At 31.0% G+C, this 12,760-nt stretch overlaps 1 protein-coding gene across 1 annotated transcript; it reads right to left on the reverse strand.

Moving 5' to 3' along the window:
• Window positions 1-89: 89 nt before the first annotated feature.
• Window positions 90-12,760, reverse strand: LOC149480434 (senecionine N-oxygenase-like). Its single transcript, XM_089706765.1, has 8 exons — window positions 12,593-12,760; window positions 6,784-6,998; window positions 4,739-4,877; window positions 3,077-3,248; window positions 2,474-2,746; window positions 2,032-2,192; window positions 1,582-1,725; window positions 90-1,251 (listed from the first exon to the last, which is right to left on the reverse strand). Exons 1-8 carry the CDS (start codon window positions 12,665-12,667, stop codon window positions 1,036-1,038), a joined length of 1,395 nt encoding a protein of 464 aa, XP_089562891.1. The 5' UTR covers window positions 12,668-12,760; the 3' UTR covers window positions 90-1,035.

Genomic DNA, 12,760 nt, shown 5'->3' on the forward strand with positions numbered 1-12,760 from the left:
CGTTGCGAATATTTGTAAGAAAGTTTATATTTTCACGTACTGTTACTGGATTTTACCTGTAAATTGATGTTGATATGATATTTTTATACATAGGTACTTAACATGAGTCGTTGTGATTAAATAAGTATTTAGGCGAGTTTCTTCGGGATTACTTTATCGCTCTGTCTATTTCGACTTGAGAATAGAAAAAAATATCGATATATTTTTTTTAAATATCACGGATTTTTTTATTATAAGGGTTCCCGCAATAATAGGTTATTTAGCCTATTTTTAAGTTAAGCTAACCTATATCTTTAGATACATATAACAAAACTTTTTAAGTCTTTAAAACAGTTCGATAAAAAAATATTAATTCGTTTATTTTTGTTTGCATAAAATAATAAAATAATCAAAGGGAACAATAATTCCATACAAAAAGTATATTTTACAAAAAAAATCATTTCTGTTATAAATTGTTCTTAAATATAATAATACCTATCCCCTAAGCATCACAGTTAAAAACGTTAAGTTTATTTTGCGCAAAATCATGCAAAAAAGAACAATGGCTGGAACTAAAGTAAATAGATCAATCTTAATTGTAATTATAGTACTAGTATATACAAAGAACATAATTTCTAGCGTGTAAATTACTAACTAATTAATTCAGATTTAGAATGCGGTCACTATTAAGTGCAGTCTACATTTAATTACATCTTCATCTTAATTTATTCAAACAATAACAATGGAATTATGATCACATCACAACCTTGTTAGCGCAATCACCTCTAACAATGAAAATATATAGGTACTTTAATAACTTAATCAATTATAGTGATGAAATTTAAATACTCGAAATGATCATAAAACATGAGACACGTAAACGCTTTCTTTCCAAATGCAAATATTTTGACCATTAACCTTGTCAACGAATCTATAGAATTTTCTGGGTCTCTTAGATTCTGGATGATAATTGAATGATATTGAATAAGGACCGCAGTAACGCTTACTACCAAATTGTTATGCCAGAAGAAGTTTTCGTTAATACGCTTTGTTTGTTTATTTCCTCTCTATATCAATAGGACATTGTGATCCCTTTCCACCACCGCTATACCATTTCCTGTAATGGTACGGATCGGTCAATTCGAATTCATAGTCACGGTAGTTTAACAAATCTTCTAGACGATATTTTGCATTGAAATCTCTGATTTCTGTAAGGACTGGGGGCGCTCTTGATACGCCGGCTTCTTGAGTTAAGTTGGCGAAATATTGATCCTGGAAAAATAGCAATGCAATTAGCAATAATAAATGTTTTATAGTAGATAGGTACAATTATTAAAATACCATTTAGCACAAACTTTCCATTTATAGCAAACTCTTGATAACACTGCTTAAATACAGAAGAAATAGAAAAATCGGTCTTAAAATAAGTATAGTGCGACATTAACAGTTGTAGTATTAAGCTTCTTAAACTCGTTCTTCTTCCGAAATTACGTTCACAATATCATACATCGTATACCTAACTATATGTATTTCTAAATTGATTTCCATAACTCTGTCTTATATCTTCTATATGATAAAATATTTAATATATCTAATTCTTACCATTTGGTTGCCAACAATGTTAACATCGACGATCTTCTTATTCATATCCTGAAGGGTATAGACGTGCTGTAACCAGATCTTCAACATATCTTCCTGTGATGGCAGTTTAAACTTGCCAGCTATTAGACGAGCTATGTACTCCGACTGAAATGAAAGTTAAATTAAGCTTTTTATATCAGAGAAAGCATCTTATAGGTAAATGACTTATATGTAGCATCATAATGGTATAAGAAGAAGGTATGACAAGTTGAAGACGAATATGTGAATTGGAAATTTACCTCACTCCTTTTCTATCTCCGGATAATAAAAGATTTTTTATATTTAATAAAGGTACTCGATTGGGACTTTAAGGTGTACCTTAGGTACCTCTATTAGATTCTATACTATTACGTATTTAGGAAAAGTTACAGGTAAACTTAGTTAACTGACAATCAATTTAGTATTTATTACCTGCGCATCTAAAACTCTATTGATGATCATTCTGGCCATTCCGATGAAGGTCATAGATGGATGTCTGATGTTCACAATATGTTGGTGCAGTGGTAAGACAAATTTGCCAGAAGTTGTTAATCCAGCACTCTTGTCAAGAAACGGATGGCTATACTCATATCCTGTAAAATATAACTGTTCAATTTCTATCGAATACTACAGAAATAGGTGAAAAACCCTAAAATAATAATCATATTTTATTCAACAAAATATAACGGTTCTTTTACTGATCAAAATGTTCATTGGCAATTTATGTGCAAAATCACATTATTATAACTGTAAAGTTTTCCTTTTTTGGATATTTTATGCGCAAAGCAATAAATGTCGCAATATATTATGCTCTCATCTCTTCAATATATGAGGGTTTGGGATTATTTTATTGTCAAAAAATGATAATAGGTACCTGTACAACATATAACGACATCAACTTCTTCCATTGAGCCATCTTGGAACACGACTCCATTTGGCAAGAATGTTTTTATGTCTGGTTTTTTAATGTAAGTTTTGGGAAAGTCTGGCTGGTTGTAATTTAAATGGTGACTGTGAACTAATTTCTCTGTGATATTCGACAAATGAGTCGCGAGATCTAAGCCAGAAGCTCCAGCGCCGACTAAAAGGACTTTCTTTCCAACGTACTCATCAGGCCCCTTGTAGTCGTGACTGTGCATTATTTTTCCTAAAAACATATCAAATTATAGAAAACCTTTATCTTATTTTAAAGTAGAGTCAGTTTAATTTTATACCTGACTAGCGGTCCGCCCCGGCTTCGCCCGTGGTTCATATTTCGCAATAAAAGGTAGCCTATGTTCTTTCTCAGGGTCTAAAGATTGTCTGTGCCAAATTTCATCAAAATCGGTCCAGTAGTTTATGCGTGAAAACCATACATACATACATACTTACATACATACAAACCTTTCCTCTTTATAATATTAGTATAGATACACAGAGATAGTTAAAAGAACAATATATCTGGGATAAACTTCGTACTTTGTAAAATAAATTTTACCTTTAAACACTTTCTGTCCAGGTACTTTAGGCATCTTGATTTTAACATATTGACCATTGGCGATAACTACGAAATCACACGGAATTGTATAATTTTTGCCTTCATCTGATTTTGTGTATGTGAAGTCCCAATGATTTCCTGCCCATTTCACGGATCTTACATAGCTGTGCGTCTATAAATTTAAAGTTATAAATTAATATCTTGCTTGCATACAAGAAAAATAGTCACTAGTAAAAACTACAGGATTGCTTTTTAGACGAGATTTAAACAGAGTTTAATCCCAAAGTGTATAAATGCTGATAAATAAATAGGTATATTATGTATCAAACTCAGTAAAACTTTAGCTTTCTGCTCGTGAATAAATATTTGGCCTAGAACTTACATGGTTTATTCGATACAAACATACAATAATACAATTGTTTTCTCTTAACATTATACGTAGGTAGGTACTATGTAGGTGAACAAAATTTAAACTTTATGTGCCAACAATTCATTTTCATTGCCAATGCAAGCAAAAGCGAATATTCTTAGTTCTTACTAAAATATCTCAGGTCTGAGGCTTATTAAAATGACCACAATACCATATCCGCTTAATGGCAATACCATACGTCTCATGGTGGACATAAAAATAAAATGACTCGCTTTTAACCCAACGAAACCAGTTTTAAAGTTTAATAAATCGCGAGAGTAAAGACCTACAAGGGTCTAAACTTCAATATATATTTTAAAATTTAAACCTACACATGTGGTCTTTACTTATGGAGTATCTTTTGATGACTTTTATTACCTATTAATTTTGCATAAAAAAATACATGTTTTAAGATACATGCTGTAGTTTTGAGATGAACCTAAGCAAGTACAGTATTCATTTTAATTACGTCATGATTCAATAAATAAACATGCACGTGTAATTACAGTTTAATAACGATGTTCATAAATTGATGCTTTATCGTTTCTCACATCATCTGGCTTTGTTTCAAAGAGTATAGTAACTATACAAGGCTTTGTTTAACCTCTGAGATGTCTTACCTTACCTATAATAACCTTTGTAGTAAATTATGGTAGCGTATTATTGGCATATTTTGTTACTCATAATAATGGTCTTATTACACCATGTTAGTACTTACATATAAAATCCTATTTCAACATTACTCGTGTTCAATTCAATAAATAGGTAGCAAATAAAATAAATATGAAAATGCCTTGAAAATTCCTATACATAATTACGTAGAAGTTAGAACGTATCTTTATAAAGATGTAGGTGGAATTTTTTGGTCATTATTATGTTATATGGAATTTGCTTTGAGGTTGCATTACATTCTAACAAGTGGTAGATATATGTATAACTTAAATGCTACGGAACTCTTTACTTAAGCAGAATTAAAAATATGAATTAGAACCGAAAACTGAAAAAAAAATGTAATTTACTTAATATTAGTGGTTTATGAATAACTAGCTTTCCGCTCGCGACTTCGCCCGCATAGTCAAAGAAAAACCCGCATATTTCCCGTTCCCCTGGGATTTCCGGGATATTATTTCAGGTCTCAAGCTATATATCTCTGTACCAAATTTCATCCAAATCGGTTCAGTCGTCGTCAGGCAGAGGGAGAGTTACTTTCGCATTCATAATAATTGTTAGGACATAGTGGTAGTCTCACTTACTTGAATATGGTCAAGCAAATGGAAGTGTTTCACGAAAGACTTCAAATATTTATAGAAACAGGTGTTCGATGGGTATGTAGGCGCTGAATCCGGGAACGGAAACCCACTGTACTCCATAGTTTGACGAGGTGTGTTCGTTCTGTAACAGAATTAATCATTAATATAATAAGGTATATAATTATGTAACAAATCCTCTTTAAAATACCTGGTTAAATTAAATTAAAATATAGGCAAATTTGATTTTATGTAGAGTTGCAAAAGTCGCTCTTTTCAACACAGTTATTTTATAGCTATTCCTTCAATAATTTTACTAACAAATTTGAGTTAAAAACATTGGTTATATAACGCTTGTCTGTATATTAGATAAGGCCGTTAACCTGTGACCTATTGCGGGGAATATCCTCAATTTACAATGCGAAATATGAGAGTGAAAGTTCAGAGAAGTTCATATCCTTACTCCCTTCTTAATCCGAAATAAATAAATAAATATTATCAACTATTAATAATTCGTTGTAAATTCTTTTGAACGAGATTGAAGGTGATGAAATTATAATAACGCAATATTTTTTGAAAACAGACATAAGTACCTCCTTAACTATTTACTTATTTCACAATTCAAATATTTATTTCATTTTTAGAATATAATGCAGTATGTATGTACATAGTACAATTTGCATAATTACTTATTATGCAAGTAAAATAAGGTTTGCGATTACCCACCATTTTCTATTTAGCTTTCTTCACAAAGTATTTTCAATTTAAATATCAAAGTGCTTCAACTGACTCTATATTGTGCATTAAATTATGTCACATTGCGTCTAGATATTTATTCGCATAAAAAGTTGAAATTAAATAAATAAAAGAAACGTCTAAACAAACATTTACACTAAACCCTATTTGCTAATCTAATTGATATGCACAAGCTCTTTACTTTCGATTTAAAGCAACGTTTAGCCTTGGCTCCTAGTTGAAAACGTTTTCTGAATATCAATACCCTTGTTTATTCTAATATTCCATCATAAAATCTGACTGAGGATGCCAGGGATATAATATTATTATTTATTATGCGAACATTGTTAACGAATCACGTACATGGCTTAGGCGACTCGCGTAATTGACAGTATACTTTCCGCCCGCAGCTTCGTCCGCTTTGTCTAAAACCTAATAAATCATATATCTACTAAAACTGTGCTAAAGCCTTCATCTTCAATCACTCTTTAAAAAAAATCCGCTTCAAAATCCCTTGGGCAGTTTTAAAGATTTAAGCATACATAGGGATATAGGAACAGAGAATACGATTTGGTTTTATACTATGTAGTGATTTACACATGAATGTCAGTCTTGCGAAACGAAATATTAGGTGGAAGACACACGCAAATAGAACATAGCAAGACGACAAGGAGATGATGATTAAGGGCCTCATGATTTAGAACTAATAAAAAATTCGCAAAAAAACATAAAAGTGAAAAAATCTATTGTTTTATTAATATGTATATGTATTCTCTAGTCATGCTTATTCTTAATTACGTTTGAGTAGACGATAATTTATATAAGCACACAATCAAACAAAAAAATATTAAGAGCTTTTTATTTATATCTGTATTGAATTTAAAACCTGTTTGTGATTTGTCTCGATTAAATATTATGCAATCTATTATTTGCTCGTTCATTAAGAAAACAATCCCACATAAAGATTAAATAGTTCATGCACAAACCGCAAGAACAGGTAAAGCACTACTCAGAATAAATGTTTACCTACCTAATTTAAACTGGTCTTCCAGTTATTAGAATTAATTAAATTCAACCAACAAAAAAATCTTTATTTAACTATAAGATTTGGAAAACGTGTTCAAATCGAAATATGTAAATTATAAAGTATACCATTGAAGTATACAAGGAAATAATACCTATAAACAAAACCGATCTTTTATTATCATTATTTTATTTTATTTTTTTCGTTTTTTTTGTTCTCTATAAAAAATAATCACGTTAAAATTATTAAATTAGAAAAATACTATCAATTTACATTTTAACAAGTGACTTACCTAAGATTCTTATACGTGCTGGTGAAAATTGGAACACCATACTCATCATTGCCAACATTAGGATCGAACCTCCACTGACCACCGAAATTTCCAGAAGCTTCGAACACTCGGAAGTTCACTCCTAACTCTTTCATATACCTCGCAACAGCTAGGCCAGAATAACCAGCCCCTATCACACAAGTGAATGGTATTCTTGGTGTGTCTGATGATGTAATCTGAAATAAAAACAACAATAAAAATAAAAATTTATTTGTCCGCATAACTACGAATTTTGATAAGAACTGGAAGCTCTTATGATTTTTCTATATTTTCCGCGTAGAGTTTTAACTTTTAAAGGTCAAAACCTTATACTAATATGTATTATGATATATTTACCACTAATACTACGATATATTTACCAAATTATATTGTAGGTAGTGACCAAAGAGGCAAAGAAGTATTGAAAGTAAAATATTGGGGTAATATATTCCAATGCAGAAACGTTATTTTTTCATACTCTTTGGGTTTCTTTATTTTTATACGTTTTATGTGTATTTGTTTTCGACTTATTTAAACTTATTCTCGTCTCAGTTTGGAACAAAACTTAATAACTAGATTTTTTGCGTTGTCCCTTCAATTATTTTTTATGCATTTTTTATGTTTTTCGGCTAGGTACAAATAAATAAAAAGATTACATAAACCTACATCTTCTTCTTTTTCTTCGTCTACTTCTTCTTTCTAACTTTAAAAACTTGTGTATAAGTTTCATCATGGATGCGATGCAAGAATTATTTTCTACACACTATGGTGTGTATAAAATAATGAATGAATCACTGATTCACTAGCAATATATTATGGGAGATGATCGTAATGATCATCAATCTAAATAATTATGTAATAGGTAGGGTATTACAGTTTCAAGCAAAATCTCTTATTGTAACTTTACGGCGATAATTTATGATATCATATTTTTATGACTATAGTACAGATTGTACAAAGGTAGTTCTGAACGTTGAAATATTTATTTATAAGGTAATTAGAGATTCTTTGAAGCCTGTTACAATCGTTATTTATGCGACTCTAGTCTCTATATAAGTGACACAAATAGTTGAGCAACCTGCTTTAAATTGCATAACACGTCAAGTTTGCATAGGATTACATTACAGTTTTAACACTTTTCCTTTTAAATATTTGGACGACACAAATGTTGGAAGATAATTTATGAGCCTGATTTAATTAAACCTGAATTTAAAGTAGAGTAATCGTTTCCGTTGCTTTCGCAAACAGCAACATCCTAATGCGGTTATTGAACTATCAAATATATAAACACTAGCGACCCGCCCCGGCTTCGCACGGGTGCAATGCTGATACTAAATACACTACAGAAAAACTGAACGTTGTATATAAAATAACATAGCGGCCCGATCCGGCTTCGCACGGTTTTAACTTTTAAAATATATAGCCGGGAGGCCGGCCGGTACCGCCGCAAACGCTACGTCCGGCAATTTTTAAATCTGTAATATCTTCGAAAATATTCACTTAAATCATACGGTGTAAAGGGCCATATAGATCTATATTAAATGAACAATGTATTCAAGGTATTTAATTGGTTAAGGATTAATGCTGTATTGGTTAAAATCGCTTCGAAAATTAGCCACTATTTGTCGTACAAAGTAAATGGCAAAAAAAAGTTATTGTGGGTTATCCATAAGAGATAGATATATACCATCACGGACTTTTCTGTAGACCTTTTCAATTTGTACAATACTTAGTACATTATTTTGATAAAACTCGTAGGGTTCATCAGCCTGCGTTTGCAATGTAAGCGGAAAAAATGTAATTTTTTACGACATCACATTAGAAACCTCAAAAATAACAGTACTTCTCCACTATTTAATGGGTGTTATTATACATATAAACCTTCCTCTTGAATCACTCTATCTATTAAAAAAAACCGCATCAAAATCCGTTGCGTAGTTACAAAGATTTAAGCGTACAAAGGGACATAGGGACAGAGAAAGCGACTTTGTTTTATACTATGTAGTGATAACAGTTATGATTTTTTATTTCCCATATATATTATGTAGAACTATTGTTCAAATTATTATGTGTATAAAATATGAAACCTTATTCATAAAAATAATAAATAAAATATATAAACAATGTAGTTATATTTTAATTACTTTAACAATTAACTAACACGAGCAATGTCGTTTTATGAATTTGATTATATCCTACTTTTAATTGAAACATAGGTACCTACATTTAACAAGATTATTATTAAAAAAACAAAATACCCGACTGCACACTAAATAAAGGGAAATTTAGAAAAAATATTATTATGTCTTTATCCCGTGGGACTTTTAGGATAAAATGTATCCTATGACACTCCCGTAATCAAGACAAATCTAACGATACCTCATACATCAAAACCCATCAAGCCGTTTAGGCTACAGGTGGTCACAAAGGAAAAGACATACATACATACTTACATACACTCGAAAAACATTACCCTCCTTCTTTGGCAGTCGGGTAAAAAGAGAATGGCATCAAAATGTTGCATAAAACAAGTAGGTAGGTACTTTTAGATATATGCATTAAGAATTATACCACATAATAATTCTAGACCTCTACAATCACTTCCATTTACGTATATTTCGTTTCCAATAAATCCATTTGTAAGTAAGATTTGATAATAATTTGATTAGTGATATTATTATTAATAACTTTGTATTTATAGAAAGTAGATAGATACCAAAGTAGGTAACTACCTAACTTCATTTAAATTAAATTTTTGGCCAGTATGACTAGTATCAATTTAATGTGGGAAGATTCAAGAATTAATTAAAAGTTAAGATGGTAGAATGAAACAATGAAACCTAATTTAATTTATTATTTTAACTAACAACACTAACCGACTCGTTAACACTATTCTTTACGTTATAACAAAAAATCTATTAATTCAAATCAATGCATGCGCAAAATGCAGTCAAGGCTCTCCACTTGTCATTACAGATAACGGTTGAATCATCAAAACACCCACTTCAACGCTGTTCCATATAAAACCATAATTTAAAGGTACACCATAATTGTTCTGGCCGTGACACCGTTGTTCAATGGTGCATCTTTGGTGGTCGTTCACCTATACATGGTTTTTATTGCACATGTATTTTTTACCCCAAAACTTATATGGAACCTAACTAATGACAGCCTGAATTAAACATAATGCTCTCGCAAAAACTGATTGGCGTCATAGAATTTCCCGGTAACATTGTTTTGGTAAAAACACATCGAATACTTATCATTACGGTACGTTCCTATAATACGTAGGTATATGTTCATTTCAATAACTTAAATTCCTGGAGATCTTGAAATAAATAGTAAATTAGCTACAATATGAAAATACTTGTAGTAGTATCGTTTTTTTTGCAACACAATTTGGACTTATAATTATTTATTGGAATAATTAAAATGATCAAATGCATTGAAATGAAATTGTCTAACCTTCTAATATATTGATCTCATTGTTCGTTCTGCAAACAAAGAATACTTAATTTCCTAATAAAGGCAACGCACAAACACACTTGGAGTAAAAAATGTATAGGGACAGCATAGCATATCTATCATCTATGATATATTTTCCTGTTGATTATAAACATTTGAACTTGGGTTCTGCATAAATAACTAGTTGAGAGAAAAGTTTCGTTGTTATGACAAAACAAAATTCTTGTTTCTTTCTTTAACGCAATTATATTAGCTTCACCTGTATGTTTCTATGACTTTATTTTATGTTTGTATGTAACCGAGTCCTTCAGAGTTGATTTTGGCCCATTTTTTATCAAAATTATTACCTAAAACTTTGTATTCATGTTATGGATCATGATCAATGACAATACATACAATAATTTCATGTATTGAATGCTCTTCACACAAACACATGAAATTATTGTATCTATTGTCATTGATTTTAGTTTATTGTGTGGTTTATTGTATGTGCTTTTTCACGAAATTTTTTAATTCTTTTACGGATCCCTAAAAACTTGCTAGGCCGCGGTAGGCAATGTCCATAGAAAATTTTATGACACGTAGCTTCCTGATCACGACAATAGTTTGTAACAATTACTATACGGTAATAATATTATTTCAATTAAGTAAACGTTTTTATAAAGTTTTGGTACACCTAGGTACACTATAATTAATTTTTTGTGTGTACATTTGCGAGCCAATAGAATATTATTTACCACGTTTTTTTCTGATTGTTATTTTCATGTACTGAGTTAGAAACTGCAATATAGGTAGGTATCTAAGTACTACTGGTGCGTTATATTAATCTTATTATAATTGTAATACATATATTTATTTATATTCGTTGATAGGAAAGATATAAATAAGTTATATAAAACATATTACTTAGTATTTATATTTATATTAACAACACTCATAATAGCTATATTGTTTTATTTTTATTTTTATTTTTTTGTTAGAAAGCCCATCATATTATTTTTCATCCTACTAGTTAGGCTTAGATTATGGATTGGTCTCCGCGCGCGCGCTACGACTAGATACCGCCGGCGTACTTGAAAAATGCGGCAACTTATAGTACGCCGAATTCGGCGTACCCAAGCCAGTCGTGTCACAAGCATTGTGTGGAGAGGGTGAACTGATAATTTATAAAGATTTTGAACAAAATCTGAAGTAAAATGCCTATTTGTGTCATAAAACTATTTAAAAATAATACAACAAAAAATATGAAAGACACTGGGATCACGTACCATCACTAAGTATCGTATTATTCGAAATTTCTCCTTTACTTCGAAAAATTTTTCTACGAAAATACGACGCCATTCAGTGTTGCCGTATTGCATATCCAAAAAAATACACGTGGTTGAGGAAATATTTTAGCAATAATTTGAACTTTTTTTTTCAATACTATTACTAACACATGTATAAAAAAGTATAATACAATAATTTATTTCTGTTTAACCATGTTTAACTGACTCATATAATATGTTTTTTTTTTTAATTTCCGCTTTTTTACTTTTAAACAACCTTTGTGACTATAGTATAGTAGCGTCGCAAGTGGATTTGAGTCACATGTTCATGGATTCGATTCCCGGCCAGGTCAGGATGAAAAAAATATTTTTCAAACTTCTTTCCAAGATGCCAGATTTCCCATTTATGAGGTAAAATTTATGTAGCTGGCAGCCCAATTCTTCACACACACTAGCGTCTTTACAAATTGCCTAACACACACTACAGAAATGAGTTGCCGCACTCACAGAGCTATTGTTTTTAGGTGGGGCGGTATCTAGTCGTAGCGCGCGCGCGGAGACCAATCCTTAATCTAAGTAGTTAGGTAACTACTATCAGAAAAGATTGATAAATTTAAAATAATCTTTATTGTGTCTTCTTATGTTGAACGTAATACATAACATTAGAATAAGTACATTTACTTGTAATTATTTAGGTATTAGCGCCACTGGTAAAGCAAGAGAGCTTTTTTAAAAAAGAGATTATTCTCAATTTCTGAGATCTTTCTACAAACATGGAGAAGCAGGTCGTATTAGCCGGTTGCAACATGCCTCGCGTATAACATCGACTTTCATTTCAGTATATAATTAAATAAATTACGATAATATCACGAAAGACGGACATTGTGTCTCCGTCGAAAATTAGACCGATTGTACTTGATGTTTCCGTTAAGATTATATGAGCGCACTTGAAACTTGTTTATTTTTTATTACCAGAACTGAATAAGGTACGGCTATTTTTAAATTAAAAACAATTCTTCCTAGGAAGCAATCAAAAAAGCATTCAAATAAATCCATACCGTTTGAACTTCATCACTAGCACTAAGTACATAACAATTTAATAAAATAAACACACAAGTCCACAATATTGCCATTTTAGGCGGGAAAGAAAAACTGTTTAAAAAACCGCTGCCAGAGACGGTCCGTCTCTGAAGAGCGCAGGAACACCAAATGCAGGTTTATATCGA

Source organism: Colias philodice, chromosome 18, assembly GCF_061535455.1.
Source record: "Colias philodice isolate Cphi_HAF_F1 chromosome 18, ilColPhil1 Martin Lab GWU primary, whole genome shotgun sequence".
NCBI lineage: Eukaryota > Metazoa > Arthropoda > Insecta > Lepidoptera > Pieridae > Colias > Colias philodice.